The sequence below is a fragment of the Pelmatolapia mariae genome, linkage group LG22 (assembly GCF_036321145.2).
Source record: "Pelmatolapia mariae isolate MD_Pm_ZW linkage group LG22, Pm_UMD_F_2, whole genome shotgun sequence".
Lineage (NCBI taxonomy): Eukaryota > Metazoa > Chordata > Actinopteri > Cichliformes > Cichlidae > Pelmatolapia > Pelmatolapia mariae.
In genome coordinates, this window is record NC_086245.2 from 31,536,798 (window position 1) to 31,561,570 (window position 24,773).

Sequence of the window (24,773 nt, forward strand, 5' to 3'; positions counted from 1 at the left end):
AAAGGTGGAATGATCACTGACAGAGTGGCTTATTTACAGGAATAATTCTCCACACTGATTTTGGCTGCTTAAATCACAACTCCTCAGTCAGTCAAACATCTGTCACTTTCTATTATGCCTGTAGTAATATGTATAAATGCACACAATTGTGTGGAAATCAATCTGCACATTGAAGCATGGCCTCCTCGGGCTCATGGCTAGTGACGCAGCTCGTGGCTAGTGAAGTCTCTGAGCCAATTAAACTGCATACAGCTCAACAGCCTGCAGGATTTAAACTCGGGTTCACCTTCAATTTAAGGAATCAGTGAAACAGGAGCTTGTTTTCTTCCTGACCATTATCAGGAATGGAGACACTGTGTCACAGCAAACAACAGCAATATACAAGCTCGAGGGGGGAGGGACCTCAAAGAATCAGCCGACCGACCAACCTTTATCAAATAAAAGCTGTCAGATTTTCTGGTTTTACAGTGGTATCGTCATGGTTACTGCAGCCTGCCCCACCCCACTGTTCTGTATGGACATGGAGGGACAAATGAGGGTTTTCAGCTGAAATGGTTCCTCATTTAAAGCCCTGTGGTTCTCCACCCTGTTTGTAATACCACCAAGCAGAGAGAAGAGAGTATTGTAAATAAATGTCATTGTCAACTTTTTTTTCTTTTAGTCAACAGTTTTGTAATAACTGAATATTTTCTGATTAGCTAGAAACAACAATGCTTCTAGTGAAGCACAACAAAGTTAAACACAGTGAAGCTAGACTCCAGCACAGCCTCATTTAATGAGTAACTGAGACACAACAAATTTCCATCAGAATTCCCTCATACTCGCTGCATTTTGGCAAAGCTCAGTTACCTGAGACTGTCCTTTAGTGGGCGCGTTATGGTGAAATGCTCTGAAATTTAAAGAAATGTGAATAAACTCACTGAGATGTAATCGTGAGCACCTTTGAGTGCTTTTATGTCTTTCCGTCTGCAAACATGAGGAAGGTTAATTTAATGTTTTCTTGGTTCACAATTGACAAAAAGCCTTAGAACTTATAAACTGCACAATGGAAACTCCAAACAGAAAATCCAACTAAATACAACACATGAGACAAGAGACAAACAAAATAAAACAGGAAGTAACTAAAAGGGGCTATTTCATGCAGCAAAGAGGACTTAACAAGATACAAGGAACACAGGAGGCAGGATAGAATAGCCCTTTATTGTCATTGAAAATGTACAATGAAATTGTGGGTGCTCCACATCAACCGTGCTGGAGTAAAATATGAATAGTATACAGCAGGAATAAATAGCAAACAGCTTAAATACATACAATCATGAGGGCTATACACAAAAGGCACACATTACAGAAGAAATTGCAAAAGGCAGTGCAATGATGCAAATTACTTGGTCTGAAAAGAGTCCATGTGCGAGTGGTCTGAGTGGTGATGGTTACTCAGATGAAGGCTCCGATTGGTGAGGTGGGTGGGCAGGGGTGTAATGTGGGGGATAGTGTTTGTTGACAGTCTGAACAGCCCAGGGGAATACGCTGTTTTTAAGTCTGGAGGTGTGGGACCTGAATGACCTGAAGCACCAACCAGAGGGCAGCAGGTCAAACATGTGGTGGGTGGGATGCAAGGCAAGCCATCGTGGCCCTGGTTTTTCTGAGACAGGAGGATCTGGCGATGACCTCCAGGGGTGGCAGAAGGTAGCCAATGATTTTTTTGAGCGGTGTTCATTACCTTCTGCGCAGCCTTACTGTTCTCAGTAGTGGCCCAAGCATACCAAACACCCAGGCATCAGGCGAGCACGCTCTCCAGTGAGGCGTGCTAGGCTAGCAGCAGTTTCTGGTCCAGCTTTTTCTTCCTCAGGACACAGATGAAGTGCAGTTGCTGTTGGGCCTTCTTTACCAGGGTGTTGGTGTTGTGGGTCCAGGTGAAATCGGCGGAGATGTGGGTGCCCAGAAACCTGAAGGTGAGAAAGATTCCACCCGTTCTTCATTTATAATGAGAGGGGAGTAGACCTGTCTGATCCTCCTTGAGCCCATTATGACTTCTTTGGGATATTCAGCTTCAAGGTATTTTGTGAGCACCAGCGCAAAAAAAGGACAGGGGGATATAGAGGTGGTCCAGTTTGTTGGTAAGGATGTCTGGAATTATGGTGAGCTGTAGTCCATGAAAAGTCCTCATGTAGTCCTCGGGTAGTTCTTACTATTCCTAGATGTTTCAGTGCTCTTTGAAAAGTGATGGTTAACGATAACTGATAACTATTAGGGTTATGCGCAACTAGTCAACTAATAGTTGCTACTGTTACTAGTCGGTACCAGACATACTAGTCGTTTAATCTAATTGTTTACATTTTCTTTGATGCTGAATGCCAGTAAACTGTTGTATCTTAATGTTATGCAGCCATCTGCAACCAGATGAAAATTTGTTGGTGAGAAACACCAAAACTCCGTTAATCTCGGCTTGATGTTTTTCTTAACATTATTATTAGAATGAGATCACGGATCAAAACGGCGGAAACTAGCTTTCTGTGGGGTGGAAGGGTTCTCCCTCGGTACAGAGTGAAGAATTCAGTCATTCAGGAGGGACTACGGGTGCTGCTCCTCCACATTGAAAGGAGCCAGCTGAGACAGGCATCTCCAGGACAAGGTGTTGTAGGCAGAAATGTCCTGCCATAAGGAGGCGCCAGCATAGACCTGGGACATGCTGGAGAGATTACATCTAGGCTGGCCTGAGAAAGGCTCAATGTTTCCCAGGAGGAAGGGGTGGCGACGAAGAGGTCTGGGCTTCCCTGCTGCCCTAACGTAAAGGCTAAACTCAAGGTACAATGTACAGAAGTATCAGTTTCTGGAAAACAAATTTGAGATCAAAAACCTCTTTTCAACTTGATATTTTTTACTAAACGTTTGGAAGAATTTTATTAAACAATGAAATGAATGTTACATGTACTATATGCGCATAAATAAAAAATAATAATATTATATCTGTAGTCAAAATGAAGTCAGTTAAATTAAAATGAATTCCAGCCAGCAAGTATCAAAAGACTGCACTTACTGCACTACAAACCTCTTGAAGTGTCTTTCAAGAGAAAAAAAATTAATCGAATATATAGAAAATACAATATTATTCTTTTAACAGCAAACACTACATAGGCTTGGTGAAGGTTTGCTTTTTGTTAAAGGTTTACATTCATTTCTACTGTTGTCCTCCTTTCATCTATTAGGATTGTTTACTACCACCCCCTCATTTCCCCTCCCCTTCTCCTGTACCCCCATCCACCATCTCACACACCTCTGACGCAAATGCCCACTGATTGATGGCCGCTGACGGTGTTTCAGTGTATGTTGTGGATAAAAGCTGTTCAATCTAATAAAGAGCACACAGAGCAGCCTGTTTATCAGCACCATCAACACACTCGCATACACACTGAAGAAACACACAACGAAATCACAGTGGGACCTGGGCGTCCCGGTCCTGAGTCTGACTCTGGTTTTGATTATATTAGTGCTGGTTGACATATACGTGATAAATATAAGGACATATCTGTTTCTAATGTACAGCCCTGTTTCCAAAAATGCTCATTCCAAACATTAATAAAGCAGATGGTGATCCTTACACATTATTTATAGTCCACACAAAGCACGAGATTAACAGGCCCAGAAAAATAAAACACCACCCAGATTTGGCCGTTTAGTTCCTTAAAAAATGTTTATCCTGTGGTTACAGATGTATGTGTTGGATTCCACTGGGGTTTTTTTTTGTGTTTTGTTTTGTTTTTTTTTTTTGGGGGGGGGGATAAGTGTTTTTATTTTGATTTATTTATTTACTTACTCTGAACAATCTTTTTAATGTTTTTATTATTCTATGTATATATGTATCATTTTTGTGATTGTGTGGAGGAGTGCAAAGGGTCTGTGTGGTGTAACTGAAAAAAATATCTCCCAAGGGAGACAAATAGAGAGACTTTGACTTGTAACTGAAAACAGCACATGGCCGAAGTTTAGCTCGTTTCTCTCTGAGCTGTATCAGCTCATCTTTACCTCTCTGAAGAGACAGACTGTTGCAGAGTAAAGCGAGGGATTTTTATTGTCTTGAAGTCAGATTAAAACTTTTCTTTTTGATAAAGCATATTGTTATGGTTGGATCACGTGACCCATTAGTTATGCTGCTGGTGCCTTCCCCTGTGTGTCTACGTCAGTCACCTTTTTCCACTCACTGTGTTTTTATACACCTCTCTGCATTTAATCATTAGTTATTAATCAGTCTCTGGCTGTCTTCCACAGCATGTCTTGTCCTGTCTTCTGGTTTCTGCCTGTTAAAAGGGAGTTTTTCCTTCCCACTGTTTCGTGTTCTTTGCATGAAAGAGTCTGGGCTTCCTGTGTGGATGTACTGACTTCGACCAAAGAATCAGGTCTAAGGGTGCTCTCTGTGTGCTCACATTTCTCCCAATCTTTGTCATGTTATGCCAGTCAAGGTTCTGCTTAACCTCCTAAAACCCAAACTCTTTCATGGCATACATTTTTTAATTTCTTTTTGCTATTTGGGCTGATTGTTTTTACATTCATCAGGTCCTAAAGAATTACATGATTTTTTTTTTTTACCTGATTTTTGTTTCTGAGAAAAGGAGATTCACATATGAGGACATTCGCTTAAAATTTTGACAGAACAGTGGCAGTATAATGTCCTCGTAAGTGGATATCGGGCCCTTGTAGAGCAAAGTTTAGCATTTTGGTCTCGACAACCGAAAACGTGATGTCCACATATGTGGACGCCAGGTCCTAGGAGGTTAAACCATTAAACTGTTTTATATGCTCACACAACCTTTTAGAGTGTAGAACCTCTCAACATCTTCTGAAACTCTCTGCATCTCTGGGGGCATCTTTTTACACCGAGTCATGTCGTTGATTAAGTTTGTTAGATCTTCCTTCAGATTTTTTTATTTTGCTTTTGGCATTAAAACTTTCCGTCTTTTATTAAAATTCAACATAATAAGTATTTGGACTTGTTTCAATTAAATTTGAGACCTGACAGAGTGTAAATGATTACATTGTTTTTAGCAGTTGGCCAAGTCTTTTGGAAACAGGGTTACAAAAATACTACAACAGAAATAGCACTGTGAGGAAACCAGGCTCGAGCTGGTCCATTTTGAGAATGCAGCTGTAATTTATCCCAGTTTAGACTAATTTTCAGGACTGACCCAACTGGTTCTTCGTGGCAATTAGGAAATGCATAGAAAAATATTTAATTCTACTCCCTCCAACAGTAAAACTCTCCATTTCACATGCAGTCCACTGCTATACAATCCATGCAAAACACTGTTTACTGTTTCTGCAGACGTTAGTGCTGAAGAGGTGCTGCAGCAACAAAAAACTTAGTGTCAAGACCAAGTTCAAGCAGACCAAACTACGGAGTAAAACAGATATGGAAACTTTATGAAAAAACTGATAAATTCAGCAGATGAAACAACAGGTGAACACATCAAAAGGCAACAAAAATCACAGAAGAGGAACAGGAAAACAAGTAGAACGACAGACAGAGGAAGAGGAAGACAGGACCATATATTCTGAGAACAGAGGGTTTTTGAAACGAGCTAAATGGACCAGTTCTTATAAAACACATTTCTACTCTAACTGAGCACTGAGAGCTCTTTAAACAGCACGCCTCATTCACGTAAGCACAAGTGTTTTCTATCTGACATTCACACTCCATAAATGCATCAGAGAACAACTTGAGGTTCAGTATCTTACCTGGAGGATGAAAGCACAAACACAGGAATGAGACAAAAGGAAACATCACAACGACACAAAAACAACAATGAACTCGAAATCAGAATCTGAGCTCACGGGAAAACCCCAGATCACAAAACCCAGGACCAGAACACTTAATCTGCAGAGATGGACCAATAAGCAAGCCGCTGGCTCGTTCAGATGACCAGTGACACTGCTCTAGGTTTGGTTTAGTTCAAGTATCATTTTTTTTGGCACTATCCAACCATCTGTAACATTATTGATGCAGTCTGTGTGAGAGGGGCTAGCTGCGGCTGGTGGTGTCAGGCAGTTCAATAAAACTTGTTCATTTAACATGACTTTCAGTCATATGATCACAGTTTCCTGAGAGTTCAGAGGTCACCGAGGTCATGGGAGTGAGCATATCAAACTAATATCAGATTACTGTAAGTGGTGGACGCTCTGACAGCCGAGTCATTATGGGACATGAAAGCTTGATCCTAAACTGGCTGGACCATCAATGGATGTCCTTCCCTGATCCACACCAATTGGCACCACAGGATGGTAACCCAGTCCCCTCTGGAGAGTTTACGCTGCACATGGACCAACGTGTGTGTGTGTGTGTGTGGTTTTGGGTCAGAGTGCACCAGTGACATGGAAAGAGAACACTGGAGATCAGTGTGTTCACACTGTATATTAAAATAGGATCTAACCATGTTAGCTGATGAAGTGCTAATCTGCTGTGTTCCTTTAAGTAGTTTTATTGTTTTTATGTAATTTTTTTAAAATCAATGTCATGTTCGGTGTGTGCTGTAAATGAATGATAAACCAGGTGGAAATTTTTCCTGCTACCATGTTTGCTTGCTTAAAAAAGTCACCCTGAGAGATTCACGTGTAGCGTTGTCTGTACCAGTCAGCAGGTTCACACTGTGCTCCACATCTGACTCACAGCTGCAGACAGTGTTGGGGAGTAACGGAATACATGTACCGCCATTACGTATTTAAAATACAAAATAGGAGTAACTGCATTCCGTTACAGTTACCGTTTAATAAGGTGGTATTCAGAATACAGTTACTTTGCTGAAATAAATGGATTACACGGCGGTCTTTTCCTGTTTCATATGTTAGGCTGTCCCCTCTCTATTTTTGGTAATTCCACGCTGGGGGAAACCCAAACAAAACACACATTAAGAGGCTCTAATGTCTGTGTCTCAATCTTGCGTCTCATAATGACGTGAGGAAATATTTTTTAAAATGATTTAATATGTAGGCAATAAGAGAGTGTTACAGGCCCTAAAGAATGTTGCCTCATGGGCAGTGTAGTCCGTGCTGCAGGGAGAATGGACTGCCATACCAGTTGTGTTTCTGTGAGCGCGAGGGAGGGAGAAAAAGGAGAGTGGAAAAGTACGAGCTGTCACCGAGCAGAAACGGGAGATGGAAGCATGTAAATATAATAATAACCACTGCAGCCAAAAAGAGTGCCTGACGAGCCCAGTTGTAAGTAAGCTATTAAGACTCGGCTGTACACTATGTTCGTGTTTTTCTCCGAAACAATAAGTTCCGTTGGAGCAGTCTTTCAACGCCTCTCTTTATCTCTCACTAGCAGTCGACCCAGACAACAAAGTAAAGCTAGTTTTCGGCTACGAGCCCGACACGGAACCCGACGTATTAGCCAGAGGCCCCTTTACTACGGTTCGGAGCCGTGGTTCTGTTTTATATACGCGCAGAACAGTTTTCTATACAAGATTGCTGCAAAAAGTGCAGCCTTACCTAATGTCCACCTACTGTTACTCATTTTATATTAAGACTTAAAATCTAGTTGCTATTGGTATGGCGGGTAACCTTCAGTAATAGTAATAAAATCACACAGCAATAGTACATTCATGTAGTTGTGAAAAAGCATGGCAATATATGAAGTAATCCAAAGTATTCAGAATACGTTACTCTCGTTGAGTAACGTAACAGAATATGTTACAAAAATTCATTTTGGGGCATGTATTCTGTAATCTGTAGTGCAATACATTTTAAAAGTAACCTTTCCAACACTGACTGCAGATGAACAGGTTGGCCAGGTCTGTGAAGCCTTTCATCCTCACTTCTTATGCATTATGAAACTTTATTATACATGACCAACTACACTCTCTCTCATACACACAAATATACACACACAGATCAGATTAGCGCTCATCTCCAGCTGAGTCCTGCTGTTATATCCTGTGGTGGACATTCGTTTACTACACCTGGACACCACCCCCCCAATCATGTTTGTAGTCTTCTCCTCTCCTTCCTGTCTGCCCTGCTATCTTTTGTCCAGTCTGTCCTTCTGTTTGAATAGAATAGAATAGAATAGAATAGAATAGAATAGAATAGGCCTTTATTGTCACTGTACATGGTACAACGAAATTGTAAGTGCTTCAAATCAACTATGCCAGAATAAAATATAAATAGAAGACAGCAGGAATAAACAGCAAATAGGAGAAATATATACAATCAAAAGCAATATATACAAAAATAAGAAAGACACATTGCAGACTGTTAAAAATACTGGTGGCTTCCTCCCAGTAGGTGCATCTGTGGTATCAGTTTAAAAATCCTAAATTTTTCAGGAAAGTTGACCTTTGGCCTTCAGGTGACCAGAATTTGACCTCCTCTGAGATTTTTAATAGATGCACCTATGATACCAATTTCAAAATTATTTTGTCACCTTGTTCTGAAGTCATTACATTCACAAAATCTTTGGTGTCCACGCCACCTGTCCTGATTGATGTCAATAATACCCCAATCAAAATGCTCCATTTCTTAAAATGAGCTCTCAACTAAGATCTTTCAGATGTTAGAGAATAATATGAAAATCTTTTTTTTTTAAATTGTTTTTGTTAACAAGCTTAGAAGAAGAAGCGCACAAAAGAACAGCAGGACATTAACGTGCTTTACCCTCTGCAAATTCTTAGATAAGTGTTCATTTTCCAGCTTATGATTAATGTCATATTATGGTTCAGCATGACACTGAAGAGACCCTGTCCCTGATCTGTGCACTCAAAGGCCCCGCTTTCTCTATACCTAAATCTGCGAGCACCAAGTTACATCTGGAGCATGATAACTGTGTTATCTGTGTGATTTATGAACTGCCAGTGAACACTTTTTAACTAAAAACTTTTACAAACTTTAGATCAATGTATACCATACGGCTTGCCCCCCTCAATAAGTCTGAAGCTTCTGCCATGCAGGACATTCACGGCATTTTTACCATGGGTTCCACACTCAGCATCATGCTGTGTAATTAGTGGGCGTTCTCTAACATCATTTATACACAAGCAAATAACAGTGCTGTGCAGGGTGGGAGAGTGGTGCAGCTTCACAGCACTGCAGACTATGTTCAAACCCAGCTGATCACCGTGTTCCTCTGCATGGAGTTTTGTCTCCTGTGTGCGGGGTTCTCTCTGGGTACTCCGGGTGTTCCCCCCACGGTCCAATCGCATGCATGTTAGAAGAAGAGGTGATTCTAGATCAACTGCAGGTGTGAATGTCTCTGTGTGTCAGCCCTGTGACGGACCGGTCATCTGTCCAGGTGCAACCTGTCTCTCGCATTGTGACAGCAGTGTTTTAACTTGAACTACCACTGGAGCCTCAGGCTGGACTTCAGTGACCTGAATCAACTTCTGTTGTCATTGTCGACATTAGCAACATGCATCCACCAACCACAGCTCATAAGGCATTGACAGGGTGATGAGGTGTGTGAAAGTTGTGTAGTTGTGTTTAGCCAGTTTAGTGCAGTGGGTGAGCAGGTGACCATATGGCAAGGAGAGCAGCGGACCAGGTTTGAATCCAATCCTCTCTGTGTCTCCCCACTTTCCTGCCCATCTCCACTGCCACTATCCAATAAAGGCAAATATAAAACCCAAAGCTTTAGTGTCTGTGTTTCTTTTCACTTGCATTTGATCTGATGTGTTCCTATGTTTCTGTCTTCGGCTTTTTCCTACAGGATTGATTGGATTCCTATTCATGTCCAATCTTCAGTCTAAATGAATCCTAATTAAAACTCCAAAATGAGATTTTACTGGGACCCAGTACTGGGTGTCCATGACCTCTACTCTGAGTCCAACAATGACTCCGCCATAAAAACAGCATCACACACAGGCAGCCAATCAGAGAGCCACGCATGGTTTTCCAGTTAGTTAGAGAAGTCTACACCTGTGCTACTTTACTCAGTTACTTGTAGTGCACATGTGATTTTCAGCCCAGTGCTGTGCTCTGATTAGTCACCCGCTGACAAATATCTGTCCTCACCTTTGATCGTCCTGTTCCACATCCTCCGGGTCACCTCATCTCCTCTGGGCCTCTGGACTGGTCCCAGTATTGGTCCCAGTCCCGGTCCCTGCAAATTCAGGGTCTCGTTCAGAGCCTGAGCGTACAGTATCACCCCGTCGTAGAACCCTCCGGCAATCAGGTTGTACTGAGGGGACAAAGCATGTGATTGTTATAAATGAATATCAGTCTCTCACATATTTGAATAAAAATTTGAAATATCAGATTCAGTTAATCAATAAGGATTGTTATTTGTACCATAGAGTCTCTGATGGTGAAGTTGAACATCGCCTTTGCGTCTTTTTTCAGAGTTTTAACAAACTGAAGATATTCGGGATTCTGGGGCTGCAGATACGTCAGCACTTTCACACTCTGATGAAATCAATAACAAGCTAATCAATTGACCGGATCACTTTACATCAGTGAGCATCCTTTAAAACTTAACAATGAAAGAGTATCTTGTCTCACCCTGAAAGCGTTGCGAGCCGCATAGTCCTCCTGGTCTCCTCTGAACCAGGGCCTGATGGGAGCGCTGCCGTCCAGACCCTCAGCAAAAAGATCAATGAAGAAGAAGACATAGTCCTCCAGCTCCACCCCTTCCTTCCAGAATTGGACCATCAAGGTCCTGAAGATGTCCCAGGAGCAGCACATGTACACAACTGAAGACGAAGAAGCAGCAATGTTATTCCATAAAGGAAAGGAACAGTGACAGCTGCCAACGCTTGAAGGTAAATCTTTATTACTGGATTTGTGCTTCATAGTGTGACCTGTGTGGAAGCCTGGATAACAAAAGCCCCATTCCAGCCCATCAACAAGACTTCTCAATTTCCATGACCAATACTTTTCATCAATGACCATTTTTCTAATGAAAAAAAAATAAATGTAATGGCAACCACCAGTGCTACCCCTCAGTCTCATAGTACACACACCTGTGCTGTAAGTTTGATGCTCCAGAAATGTCCTTCTCGAGGGTTGAGAATCAAGAACTGGTTCTTGTAGGAAACTGGTTCCCAGTAGTCCAATTCTTTGGAACTGTTAGTTTGCCTGCCTATCGATCCTGCGTATCTGTTCTTGCACTCACACTACAATCAGCTGATTTCAGTTCAGGTGTCAGAAAGGGAAAATAGTGACGTAGTCACATTTATTTTTTTTGCACAAAAGGATGGAATAAATGGTAAAGTGGATCTCTGCATGCATGACAGAAACAACCGCATTATGCTGCTAACATAACGTTGGTTCTTTGTAAGCATCTGCTCAGACAGCATGCTATTGCTAAGCCCACCAACAACCCAGAGTGAATGCCGACCCCAGCAGCCAGACCCTTAACTTCAACATGTAAAAAAAAAAAAAAAAGATGAGCTGCAGCCTCCCTTTCTACCTGTTCACATTTCATGTTTTTGTGCTGGTTCGGTGTGAGATTGTAGCCTCTCAAGTTTATATTGTTAAATTGTGATTATGAGTGTTTCAGCTATTTTACAGAGTAACATGAAAGTAATGTAACGAGTAGTATAACAAATTACTTTCTCCTGGGAGTAATTAAGTAACATACTGCATTACTTTTAAGAAAGGTGTTCTGTGTAATATGAGTAATAATGGCCTTTTTAAGTAACAACACTGCTCATATCAAAGAGGGGAAAAACCTCAACAAACATGCACAAACATTTGATCCACAGCATGCTATTAATTTGCATGAGCCTAATTTCTTTATTGCTGGTGGTGACTCTCAAAATGGAGCCAATGAGATAAGATGAGATAAGATGATTGATAAAAGAATCGATAATGGAATCTGAATCAATAAATTCTTATCAATTCCCATCCCAATTCTCGAGTTATCACATTCACAAGAGTTTTTCAGAAAACTTGACCTCTGACCCTTGACCTTTAGGGTGAGGTCACTGAGATGTGAACTCATCCAAGATTTAATTCTCAAGGTATCGCATTCACAAACTTAGTCCACACCTCCTGCGCACCCTGTGGGGTGATTCTACAGGGTGGGCCATTTATATGGATACACCGTAATAACATGGGAATGGTTGGTGATATTAAAGTCCTGTTTGTGGCACATTAGCAGAGATGGGCAGTAACGTGTTACTTGTAACGCGTTACTGTAATCAGATTACTTTTTTCAAGTAACGAGTAAAGTAAGGGATTACTATTGCAAAAACGGTAATTAGATTACCGTTACTTTCCCGAAGGAACGCTGCGTTACTGCGTTACTAAAACCGTGATTTTTTTGCGAGAATGTCTCATGACAGTGATGTAAGCAAGTGCGACGTTGGTGACAACAGCTGTGTGCAGATCAACAATGGATACTATGTCGAGTGCGGGAGAGAGTATGAGCGTGCAGCGTTTAAAGCTGGAAGTACTGACCTTACTTTGAGTTTGATTCCATAAAAAGTGACAAAAACATTAGCGTCCGTTGTGCATGGGAAGAAAACTTCTTTTTACAGCTAAAAAAACCCCTAAACTTCCAAGCAAGCACCGAGTGCGCTACGACTGTAATGGGAAATTCACAGAGAAACTCGCGGAGTCTTCAACTGACCACTGCGGCACACCTGCACCAGGGCAAACCTCCGCCTAACCCAGTCCTGCTTTACAGGTGAAAATAGAGCAACTAGTCTTTGATTTTATTTATTTTCTGCTGTGTTTTACTTGCATCTATTTGAAAGAGTGAGTGTAAACACAAAAAAATAAATGTTAAACAAATGTCTTCCAGTCAGAGAATGTTGCATTTAATTAAATCTTTGCTTGATGCATAAAGTTAAAAGATTAAAACTAATAAAACAAGTTTTAAAAAGAGACTTTTCCATTTGATTACATTTTGTATGATGGATTATGCAGAAAAAGTCGAATTGGGCTGAAAGATCTATTGCTTTATCACCTATTCAGGTTGGAAATCGTGTTTTAAAAAAGTAACTAAGTAACTAATTACTTTTGAAAATAAGTAATCAGTAAAGTAATGGGATTACTTTTTTGGGGAAGTAATCATTAATTAGTATCTGATTACTTTTTTCAAGTAACTTGACATTAGTACACATTAGTATATGTGAGGGGGCAAACTCCTCAAGATGGGTGGTGACCATGGTGGCCATTTAGAAGTCGGCCATCTTGGATGCAACTTTTGTTTTTTCAATAGGAAGAGGGTCATGTGACACATCAAACTTATTGGTAATGTCACAAGAAAAATAATGGTGTGCTTGGTTTTAACGTAACTTTATTCTTTCATGAGTTATTTACAGTTATTTCTCTTTGTTCACAGCCATTGACATGTCGAAGAGGTTAACACGTGAGGAGCGGATCGAAATTGTGTTGATATCTGGTGAACGCAGTAACCGGGTCATTGCAGTAGATTTCAATGCAAGACACCCTACGAGACCACCCATCTCCCATGCTACAGTTAGCAAACTGCTTGCTAAGTTTCGTGAAACTGGTTCAGTGTTGGATTTGCCAAAATATGGATGCAAGAAAACTGTCACTAATGAAGAAACATCAGTGGCTGTCCTAGCTTCATTCAGCAAGAGCCCACAGCGTAGCACTCGCCGCATGTCACTGGAGAGTGGCATTAATCGAACATCCCTTCGGCGGATATTAGCTACTCACAAATGGCACCCTTACAAACTCCAGATACTGCAGCATCTCAACGAGGATGACCCAGATCGGCGCACAGAATTTGCAGAATGGGCAAAACAAAAATTGGAACAGGACCCTCAGTTCAGACAGAAGATTTTGTTCAGTGATGAGCCAAACTTTTATGTGAATGGTGAAGTTAACAAACAAAACCACCTCTATTGGTCTGACACTAACCCACATTGGATGGATCCCTCCAAGACTGTTGGAACAACAAAAGTGATGGTTTGGTGTGGTATATGGGGTACAACGATAGTGGGTCCATTCTTCATCAATGGAAACCTCAAGGCCACTGGATATTTGAAATTGCTACATGATGATGTGTTTCCCTCTTTATGCACTGAAGCTGGCACGTTCCCTGAGTTTTTCCAGCAAGATGGTGCACCACCACATTATGGGTGCCAGGTCTGAGCATTCCTAGATGAACAGTTTCCTGGAAAGTGGATTGGTCGTCGTGGGCCAGTTGAATGGCCCCCATGGTCTCCCGATCTGACCCCCTTAGACTTTTATCTTTGGGTTCATCTGAAGGCAATTGTCTATGGTGTGAAGATACGAGATGTGCAGCACCTGAAACTATGGATACTGGATGCCTGTGCTGGCATTTCTCCTGCGGTGTTGCTATCAGTGTGTGAAGAGTGGGAGAAGAGGGTTGCATTGACAATCCAACACAATGGGCAGCACATTGAACACATTTTATAAGTGGTCAGAAACTTGTAAATAACTCATGAAAGAATAAAGTTACGTTGAAACCAAGCACACCATTGTTTTTCTTGTGACATTACCAATAAGTTTGATGTGTCACATGACCCTCTTCCTATTGAAAAAACAAAAGTTGCATCCAAGATGGCCGACTTCTAAATGGCCACCATGGTCACCACCCATCTTGAGGAGTTTGCCCCCTCACATATACTAATGTGCCACAAACAGGACTTTAATATCACCAACCATTCCCATGTTATTATGGTGTATCAATATAAATGGCCCACCCTGTAGAGATGGGAGATCCAACCAGAGCTAATTAAGTTGCATAGAAAGGCGGGACGAGTTTGAACGCGATCCAATCAGAAAAAGAATCTCCTTGTACAGTAAGCTTAGGCGCAGTCATTTGATCAAAACCTCAATTCTTGAGAGGAAGAGAAGAGCAGACATATGGACAAATTTCACATATGATATCAATTTGTAAACCATGTGGAGCAACTCTCACTGCTAAAAACAACCCCTCAAACTTTTACACTTTAGACTTTAGTCACTGAATCAACTTTAGATATAGTCTGCTATAATCTTATGATATTTAGTCAACCAGAATTACATTAAATCTAAGAAAAAACTAAGATGCCTAAATTAAGACTAAAATTAAATTGAAGTTTGGAGCCAAAGTCCAAGACTACAGCACCTGTCATGTCTCAAATCCTGCTGCTCATGTGCGAAATCTGACCTGTGGTGACTGATTTAAGCATGCAGATGTTAGGAACAGCCCAGAGCTGGTAACGTTCTCCTCTTCTTAGCAGACCCACATGTGTCCTTTCATGGGACAGATTTGGGCAGGAATAGAAATAAAGACAGATTCAATAAACTCTTCAAAGTTCATTTTCCTCAGAAAGGCTTTGCACAACGTTTTTGTTGCCAATGTCTCAAAAAACCTAATTTGTTATAAAAAAAATAAAAAATAAAAAAAAATAACACCCACACAACTTTCTGTAGCTCTTTCACCTTTCATAACCAGTCTTGGCTTCATCTTCTAAAATCTGAAATCACATCTCATCATACCAAAGCAGCAGTCCAAGACCCAGGCACCACCTTTGAGAAGCAGAAAGGACAGAGCAAGCGCCTCTCTGAAGTCAAAAAAACAGATGTGTAAACATTACCCCATTATTTGGGGACTATTGGGTGCGTGGCCTCTTTGACTGACAGGTGGATAGTGACACAGGCAGCTGTAGCTGCTAGCTGTCTGTTACAATTCACCAGAACTGGACCTCTGGACCATTTTTGTCCTTAAGAGACATTTTGATTTTAAACTTACTTTAACTTTAACTTACTTACTAACTTACTTAATTTTGTATTTGCTGTTTGGTCAAGTGTGTAAGACAGATAAACACTGGAACAGCCTGTAAAAGCCAGTTTCTTTTTGTTTCCCTCTCCACCATTGTTGGGTTTTTTTCATTTCATTGAGTAAATGAATCGCTACATTTGGGCGCACACTGAGGAGGGTTCATTTGCTCGCAGCTGGAAGACGCTGCCGTTAAAACAGCCCTATTATTTTTTCCGTTGGCTGCTTCTGTTAGCTTCAACCAACATTATTAGCTAACTTACTCATGGGCAAATAAATAAATAAATAGCTCTTGTAAAAACGATCAGTGAAAAACTCAGCCTATTGTTGATGGTCGATATTCGTCCAATCGCCCAACCTTACCATCCATCCATACATTTTCTTCCGCAATTCCGCAGTTACAGGGCTAACACACAGACAGCCAATCATTCACACTCACATTCACACCTATGTGCAATTTAGAATCACCAATTAACCTGACCTCACTGAATCCCACTGAACTGAAACTTTTTTTAATGAAAAAATATTGTGATGTCAATGCTTTATAGCCCATACCACATTTAAACAACAGAAGCTGACCCAAAGTCCTTTAAAGACAGGCATCTTTACATTCCAGGTCTCTAAAAAAAAATCCCAAATCAATATATAAAAAACTGTGTTAACTAATTATTGTGGATAGCTAAAATCATGGTGTTCATTAAAACGTGTTCAGAATTTGGCAAATGTACAATGATTCAGTTCATAAATGATTATCAGCTAGCACTGGCTGATAACTTAGCACGCCACTCTCTCCTGGTCATTTCCTGAAATAAAAAACCAACATGGATGGCGCTTAGTGAAATCTTGGTTGGCTGTCCGTCGTTTATATACTTCTTTCTCACCACTCCCACACTGTTGTGGGGTATTGTTGGGGTTCCTGATAAAAAACTGATGAGAACTTCATGGTCTGAATTTATTTTTTTCTCCAGAGAAATCAAGAATAAATGTGGGATGAGAAAAACAAAAACACCCTCCATCCCCCACCTTGCTATAACAGAGCCTGAAAATAATCAACTCTCAGAGAAAAAAGACAAATACCACCACCACCCAACCCCCTTCTGTCCATACAGTCCCCAAGGTGGACGAAAAAATGTGAATGCTGAGAATTTCACATGCGAAAGGCAGAAAGTCAAATGTTGGTTTGTCTGCAGCCAAAAGTGCTTTTAATGGAAGCAGAAAAGAAAACAGGACTGACTGATTAATGCTGACACACACACACACACACACACACACACACTGAGGACTTACTTTATCCAGTGTTCATCTTAAAGAGTGATTTGTCCTGTGAGCATTATGTCCATGTGACCATGGAAATAGATTCATGCCCCAACTAAATGATACCTGATGATACCCTAGTAACAGTGTTACTAACAGTTCTAATAACACAAGATATTTTTAGAGGCAGCAGCAGCACAAGATGGTGTGTTTCTGTGTGTACACACCTGTGTGTATGAGCACGCTTGTGTTCATAAGGTTTCTCCATGTAGTGTCCAATGGTGGGTGTGGGTTTAGAGGTAATTACTAGGATGTCCATGTTGCTGGGTGCAGCAGCTGGTGTTGGTTAAAGGACGATAGTGTGTCTGTGATGATGTCATCATGTCACACGGCTCTGATCTCATGATCTAATTCACACTGTGACATCAGCGGGCGATGCAGGACACTGCAAACGTTTTCACACCATCAGAGCAGCGTTTCAGTGATGGTTACAATAAAAATGTGCTGACGGCGAGGAGCAGAAACACAGCAAACAGGCTCACTTCTGCTTCTTCTTCTGTACTAAATTACAGACTGATTGTTTACATGTGTGTTCAGCAAACACACACACAGACACACATTTTCTGTACTTGTATACCCTCACTCACATCATTACCCACAAACTGAACCTGATATCATGCAAAGCATTTCCAGCTCCAGATACCCAGAAGGCATTTCCTGCTCGCACTGCCCTTCGTGTGCTCATGCACATGTGTTTCAGTCACCTTCAGCAGTCAGTGTTGCCCAAACACCATGAACACGCTTGTCATTGATTGAAGACTAAACTAAATGAGTGACACTTCCAGTCTGACGCTGTCCACCGCTGACTGCAAATCAAAGTCCAAAACAGCGATCTGCATGTATCGCTCATGAACTCATTTCCATTAATAAGACTGAAAATATAATTTTCCTCTAAAATGACGTTTGAACTGTCACACAGAAGTCCAACTAAGTGTCCCCATAATACAGGACTGTCCCCACTCCTAGGTCTTAAAATGAAATTATTCCTCACAAACATGTAGGAGCACCCAAACACACAGAGGTGAAGTCAGTCATTAACCAGTGAGGATAAAAATCTCATAATAATTAACTATCATTTAACAAGGAGAACAACAATAAGGCAGGGAGGAAAGGAAAGAAGGAAGGAGGAGAGTCATGAAGGAAAAACAATCAGTGACATGAGAGCAAATGAAGCATCTGACCACAGCTTTTCATCTGATGAAAGAATGAAAGAACAAAGAATGAAAAGAAAAAACCTCAGCTAAGGAAGAAAGCAAAAAGGAAAACTGGAAAATAAAAGAACAAAATGAATGAAGAAAATAATGCTAAATCAGTTGAAGTGTCTGAAGAAGAAATGAAAAAGAAGCAAGGCTGGAGGAGTTGAAACTAGGCAACAAAAGCAGCTGAAAAGCCATCTTCCCCAAGATCATGGATCACCTCGGCTAAAAGGAATGGCATGAAGAAGAGAACATAAAAGAATAAGTTACCTTGAGATGTCTGCTTCTAAAGAGTGAGCAGCAACAGCGTAGCTTTTAAGCAGTTAATTTTAGAGAAAAGGAGGAACAGAAAGCAGTGGGATGAGGACAACAACAACTGTTAAAACATGAGGAATGAAAGCAGCAGAAGAAGAATATGACCTCGGCCATTGTCACGGATATCCTGGACCATCGACTTGTAGTTGACGTCGCCCTGGATGACGTGGTCGTGGACAGTGATGTTACGTTTGCCCAGCAGCTCATACAGCCCCTCCACAGCAAAGTAGCACAGCCGATCATCATTGGCGTCCTTGTTGTCACTGAAGATGACCGTGGCGTGCCGCTGCCAGCCAAACATCTCCTGGATCCTGACACCAAACTCACCCAGCTTTTTGTGAGTGGGGCCCGTATTGGTGACCGCAGCGTACAGATTGAAGCCGATTGCTCGGGCACCAGCTGTCACCATGGGAACATCCCAGTGGGTGGTAAAGCGGGCAACAGGTGAGGATGAGTAGTCGCAGCCGGGTCCAATGAAGGCCCAGGGGTCGTGGGACAGCTTGAGGTCGACGGCTACAAGCGGCGCTATGGAGTCTGAGCAAAAGCCGTCGCGGCTCTCTGAGCTGCCATAAACTAGCCGCAGCTTTAGACCTGGTAGCAACCAGGGGTCAGAGTTCACCTGCTGTAATGCCTGGTAGATGGCGGGCGCAACCCGAGGCCATGCCCATGCATAGTCAGTGTTAGTCAGAGGCAAGATGGCTGCCAGGGTGACCTCCTGAAGATCCTCCGTTCTGTTGTCAGCAGTTAGAGAGGTTGCAGCTGATTGGGCAGGAAGAAGGACCAGGAAGAGCAAGGGACAGGGCCAGGACAGCATGATGAAGAGGCGTTAATAACCTGTCAGACGAGCTGTGGGGAAAATATAACACAGTGTTAATCAGCTTGTCCTGTAGAGAAAATTCAAAACAAACCTTTATTCATCAGAACAGCTACTGAAACTTGAAGCTGCTGGGAATTCTGGAATGTCTGTGCGAGTTTCCGTGTGGGATCATTGAGTGGGATCTATCCATCCTTCACGTGGCCATGTGTTTGCAGACATGAAGCTGAAGTCCTCCACTGGGCCGGTCCAAGATAATTGCTTGTTAAACAGCGGCCTGACCATGTTTACCGTTTGATTAATGAGTAATGTGAGTGACAATTAGATCTAATCTGCTGCTGTGAGAGTCAGTGAAGCAGTCACACTCTTACAGTCCATCTGTTCCTAGTAACACAGAGCCGTAAAACTGAACAGAGGTGAATGATAAGAGTAAGGTGTGAGGGAAAGGCCAACTAAAGAGTGAAGAGAGAACACATCAGAGTTCAGGGTCCTGTGAATAAAATGAGTTGTTGTCTTTAAAAGCTAAACGAACGCATGGGAGAAGTCTGACTGCATGTTAGGGTTAGGGTTTCATCAAACTCTAAATCCTCCCCGGCTTCCTAGTCCCTTTTGATCAGAGCTGCAGAGCTATGTGACTCCTTTCAACAGACCACGAGTTAATCTGAACATCTTCATCAGCTTCTTCCTCACATTTTTCTGCTCTACCTGGGTTTCCTTTGTCATCTTTCTCTGTACCTCATTTATACAGTCCTGTGATAGGGTAACACCTGCGTGAGGAAGCACATGTGCACAGTTTATCCACTTATGTCCCGAAGTTCTTCAAATAAAAGCAGTCTGAGTTTCCATAATAAAAGCCTCACTGACATATGGACATACAGTTTCTGTACTGCAAAGCTAAAAGGGCTTTTAATTTGAAACAAATGCAGAAAATGTTGAGTTGAGTCACTTTAACAAGGTAGGAGAGAATTAAAATGACTAAAACAGGACTAATTCATCCCATAAAATACAAGGAATGAGGTAAGCAGAGGTCAAAGACAACACGTTAATGGTGTCAGCGTTAGTTCGTCAGTTGTTCCAAACAACGAGAGGATCCTTTTCTCGTCTTCTCATCTTTAACAGTTAGCGAACAAAGAAGAGAGAAACAAAACTGAGGTCACGGTGAAGTCTGAAGGCAGGTGGTGCGGCTCCATGACTTGAATCAGTCCAATCGCATTATAGCAACTTGACAGCTCGGATCATTTCATTTGATTTAATTGGCTCTCTTTCATCAAATGCACTCCAGGGATGACTGAATTTCAAGGAGAATGAATAAATAAGCTCCAAAATATGTACCTGATGTTTTATTCAGTAAGAATTGAAACCAGATCTGCCAGTCCAGGGTGAAAGAAAATGGATGGATGGATGGATGGATGGATTTAAAACTAGGGACTGAGATCATGAACTCGTCAGGAAAGTGTGTACTGAGCTCGGAGATCAGGTGAGGAGTGGGCTCATTTTCCCCTAGACTTCTGTATAATCAGACCAAAGCAGTTGCACCCTGCTGGACATTAGAGTGCTTCTGCATTGGCGTCATGCTTCAGATGCAGTACCAGTATCTGCACCAGGGATGTCAAACCCTTCATTCCTGAGCCACTTACCATTCAAATTCATCAGCTGTGCTGGTTGAGTAAAACCACTCCCTAATAACTCTTGATGCATGCTCAATCATCTGGACGTAGTTTTTTTAGTGGGAGAAACGTTTCATCACTCATCCAACTGACTTCTTCAGTCTCAGCTGTAGGTTTCCCCAATCTTTTAAACAGTACATTTGCATAATGACTCAAACTAACTACACTGGTGAACGATGGGCTGTGAGGTCAGTTTCATGACGAGCTGATCAAGAGTGACAAAATGTTTCTCACACTGAAAATGCTACGCCCAGATCAACAGAATTGGGCTCTCCCTAATAACTTTGAAATCTCCTTTATTTCATTTTCTTTAAGTAAAGGGTTATGGTTGTTATGGTCATGTTAATTTGTCTATGATTCCACACATTTAGAGTACAGATGATCTGGTCTCTTCGGCTTTCAGCCTACATGACTCACACCTGTTGTTGAGCTGTTGACCAAAATGTAGGTCCCACTTTAAACTCAAGAATCCATTAAAACCCCCTCATATCCCAGCTTTCAAATGCAGCGTGTGTTTCTGGGTCTGTCCAAATGGTGGGAGGTAACGCAAAGAAATATGATGTGTGGTGTTGAAATGCGTACATAGCTTCTCTGTATATGGAAACACAAAATCAGACTTTAATCACCACATTTCTCCACACACATGAGCACATGAATAAATCTGTGACAGCAGGCTGCTGTGAAAAAAAGGCAGCAGGAAATCTGACAGGAAGAAGTATAGGCCAGCTTCAGTCAGGCTGAAGTGTCTTTAACACATCAGGATTTTTGATGCTGATTAAAACTTTACTGTCCAGAGATGGAGGTAAAACACACTGTGTGTGTGTGCCATCGTTGTGAACCGTCTTCAGTCTTATATAAGTGTTGTTGCAACATCAGTGAGACTCAAACACATCACTCACGGAACAAAGAGCAGTCAGCATTCAGGTCTGTTTCTAAACTTTCAGCTTCTTTAGGTTCAGGATCTGTGCACACATCAAACCTCATACAAAAAAATACACTTTCTCACTTTCATTCTGAGGTGACTGTCCATCTGACCATTGAGTGTCTGTGTGTCCGTCTGTGTGCTTCACATATCATTTTTATTATTAATAATAATACTATTGTTATGTAAAACAGCCAATGATCTCGTGGATGTCAAATGTATCATTCTCGCGATCGATTATGAATATTTTGTCCCCTCATGCCCATTCAGTCTCTCAGATGATCGCCCTTCCCTCAGCCTGGTTCTACCGGAGGTTTCTTTCTTTTCAAAGGGAGTTTTTCCTTTCCAGTGTCGCCAAGTGCTTAATGATTGCTGGCTTTCACTGTTTTATTGCAGGGTACTGCTGTTGTGATTTGGCGATGTATAAATCAAGTTGAACTGAATGTACTCTTAATGGTGGGCTGTTGTGTCTGAAGGCAGATAGACTTCGGTTAAGATGAAGAAGGAAAATCAGAGTCTTCGTTCATTTGAAAGCGTGACCAGGACAGAGACTAAGAGAAGAACTAAAAACAACTTTCTGCTCGATTAACTGCTTGATCGCTAAACGCGCGGTGCCTTTCTCCTGTGTAAGTTCATCAATAGAGGAGCGGCTGACGTTGTTTTACCTGTTCGGCGCTCAGCGCAGCTCCGTGTGTCCGCAGAACAACATCCAGCTGTTTTCAGCGGCAGCTCGTGCGGAGGAGGAAGCCTCGTGAACGCTCGGTGGGAACTCCGTCTCACCGGAGGCTCACCGGAGGCTCGCGCCCCGCTGCTGCCGGCGCGTTTCCGCTTCTCCGCGCTCACAAACCATCACGGTGATAATCCAGCCTCCCGCCGTGCGCGCACACTGAGGGGGTGTGGAGGGTAAGAGGGCCGTCCTGAAAACGCGAACTGAAGCGCGTGCTTGAACCTACGTGTATTCAGTTACCAAAGTGACACAGGCTATATATGTGTGCTCGCAGTGCCCCGCTCCCTCCTCGCCGTGCTCTGCGCACGCTGATAGGCTGAAATATTACTTTTAATCAAAAACTTTATATAAATAAGCTGCTCTGCTGACGTGAGCATGTGGATATGGAGCCCCCTGGTGGCTGCCTGCAGCTATGACAAAACGTCCATCAGTTGGTTTTATTGATTGGATACCGGCACTAGTCGGTTGATTAGTTAGATTGAACCCCGAGTAAAATGACTGAGGTTGAGGGTGATTATGGATTATAGACAGATGATCGTGATTCTGCCGTAAAAGTTCAACTTTCATAGAATTATCTAAGATCAGTTAACAAGTTAAATGATTGATCAGTTTCTCATCAAACTTCCAGCATCTCTGAACTCACTGCTGACCTTTGACCTCTTTGCAAGGAGAGATTTTAGATTAAAGTTCATTAACAGCCACGCAAGACGTCACACTGCAAGTCTGTTATTGTCCATAAAGTTCATGCACAACACATACATAGAGAACCAAAGAATGTGTGTGTGTGTGTGTGTGTGTGTTTTAACAGGATACACCCGGTATACCAGGAAGTCGCTTGGAAACACACAAACTCTCCCTCTCTGTACCTCTTCCTGGAAATGATCACCACCCACCCTCATACTCAGACTCTCTTGCTCTCTTTCTCACATGTATCCTGCCTTCCTCCCACTCTCTCCTGTTAATGAAAACACACATTAATGTTTCTCTTATTTGACTGTAAAGGTCACGCTTGAATACAGCAAGCCGACTCCAAAGGAAGTCAGTAAATACAGTTAGGGTGAGCTGTTTCCTCCTTTTATTCTTCTGATTCTGTTAGAGAAGCTTTGCATGATTCCGTATTCAGAATAATCCTTCTGTGTCTGATTCTGGGTTATAGTGCGGCCTCTTCCTCTCTTTTGATTGGTTGTTCTCTGCCAACAGAACCTTGTAAGTATTATCTTGTGCTGTGTCTACTGGAGAAAAAAGACAACGTGAAGCTACTGAAAACATGATTTGTGGTTGTTGGTTTGGACTGAACTGGTACAGCTGAAGCCACAGCTTCATAGTGGGATCTTGTGATTCCTGTATGAAGTGAACGCTGATCTGAAAATAGAAACTTTATCTTTTTTTTTCTTCCTTCATACAGGTAAACAAACTATGATGAGATGACTGTGAGGATATCCTCTCTGTGTGATATCATACAGCCAGGGTCGCCACAAGGAGGGGCCGGGGGGGGGGGGGGGGGGGGGGGCACTGGCCCACCTTAGCAAGGCTGTTGTATGTTGGTATTATTTTAATAAACATGAGGTCAAGAGAGAGGAAGACACCCTACAGTGAGTTGAAACATTAACCGTTATTTATTCCTGCATATACTATTTTGCCATTCGTATTGCGTCACTTTGTATGTCCCTCACGATTTCCTGCTACACCCCTGTGCTGTTTTGAATTGGTGTGCTACCCCAATATTTTTAGTGGTCGCCATATGGCCATCCATTGAAAAAACTCAGGAGGCGCCCCTGCACAGAGCTTGCTGAATGTAAGATGCTGGCAGTGGTTGGAGGAGCATGAGGTAGAAACAGGTTTAATATGAACATCCAACCTTGGAACAGGAGACAGCAGACAGCAAGTCGAGAGGAGCACTCAGTCACCGTTAATGGTTCTTTAGTGTCATAAACGAGTCAGATTGGCTGGTAAAACTTGAGGGTAAATTTGATGTGAGCAGCCAAGTCTTGTGAATCCATCCGCGGGAGGATCCAGTCGGCACACAAAGTTGTGCCAAGGCTCAGGTCTGACTCTGCTGTGAGGATGAACGAGGAGATCTGAAAACCAAACTGAGCATAAACAGATGAATGAATTCAAACTTTATGGAGG

The 24,773-nt window shown here is 42.1% G+C and overlaps 1 protein-coding gene across 1 annotated transcript in view; it reads right to left on the reverse strand.

The window, feature by feature from the left end:
* npr1a (natriuretic peptide receptor 1a) overlaps positions 1–22,853 on the reverse strand; it is a 37,129-nt gene extending 14,276 nt beyond the window's left edge. The window contains exons 1-5 of the mRNA XM_065471335.1: positions 22,582–22,853; positions 18,619–19,359; positions 10,483–10,673; positions 10,273–10,386; positions 9,997–10,162 (exon numbers count right to left, since the gene is read on the reverse strand). Coding sequence (XP_065327407.1) covers positions 9,997–10,162; positions 10,273–10,386; positions 10,483–10,673; positions 18,619–19,327 — 1,180 coding nt within the window. The 5' untranslated portion in view covers positions 19,328–19,359; positions 22,582–22,853. The remainder of the gene's footprint in view (positions 1–9,996; positions 10,163–10,272; positions 10,387–10,482; positions 10,674–18,618; positions 19,360–22,581) is intronic.
* Between the last annotated feature and the right edge of the window lie 1,920 nt (positions 22,854–24,773).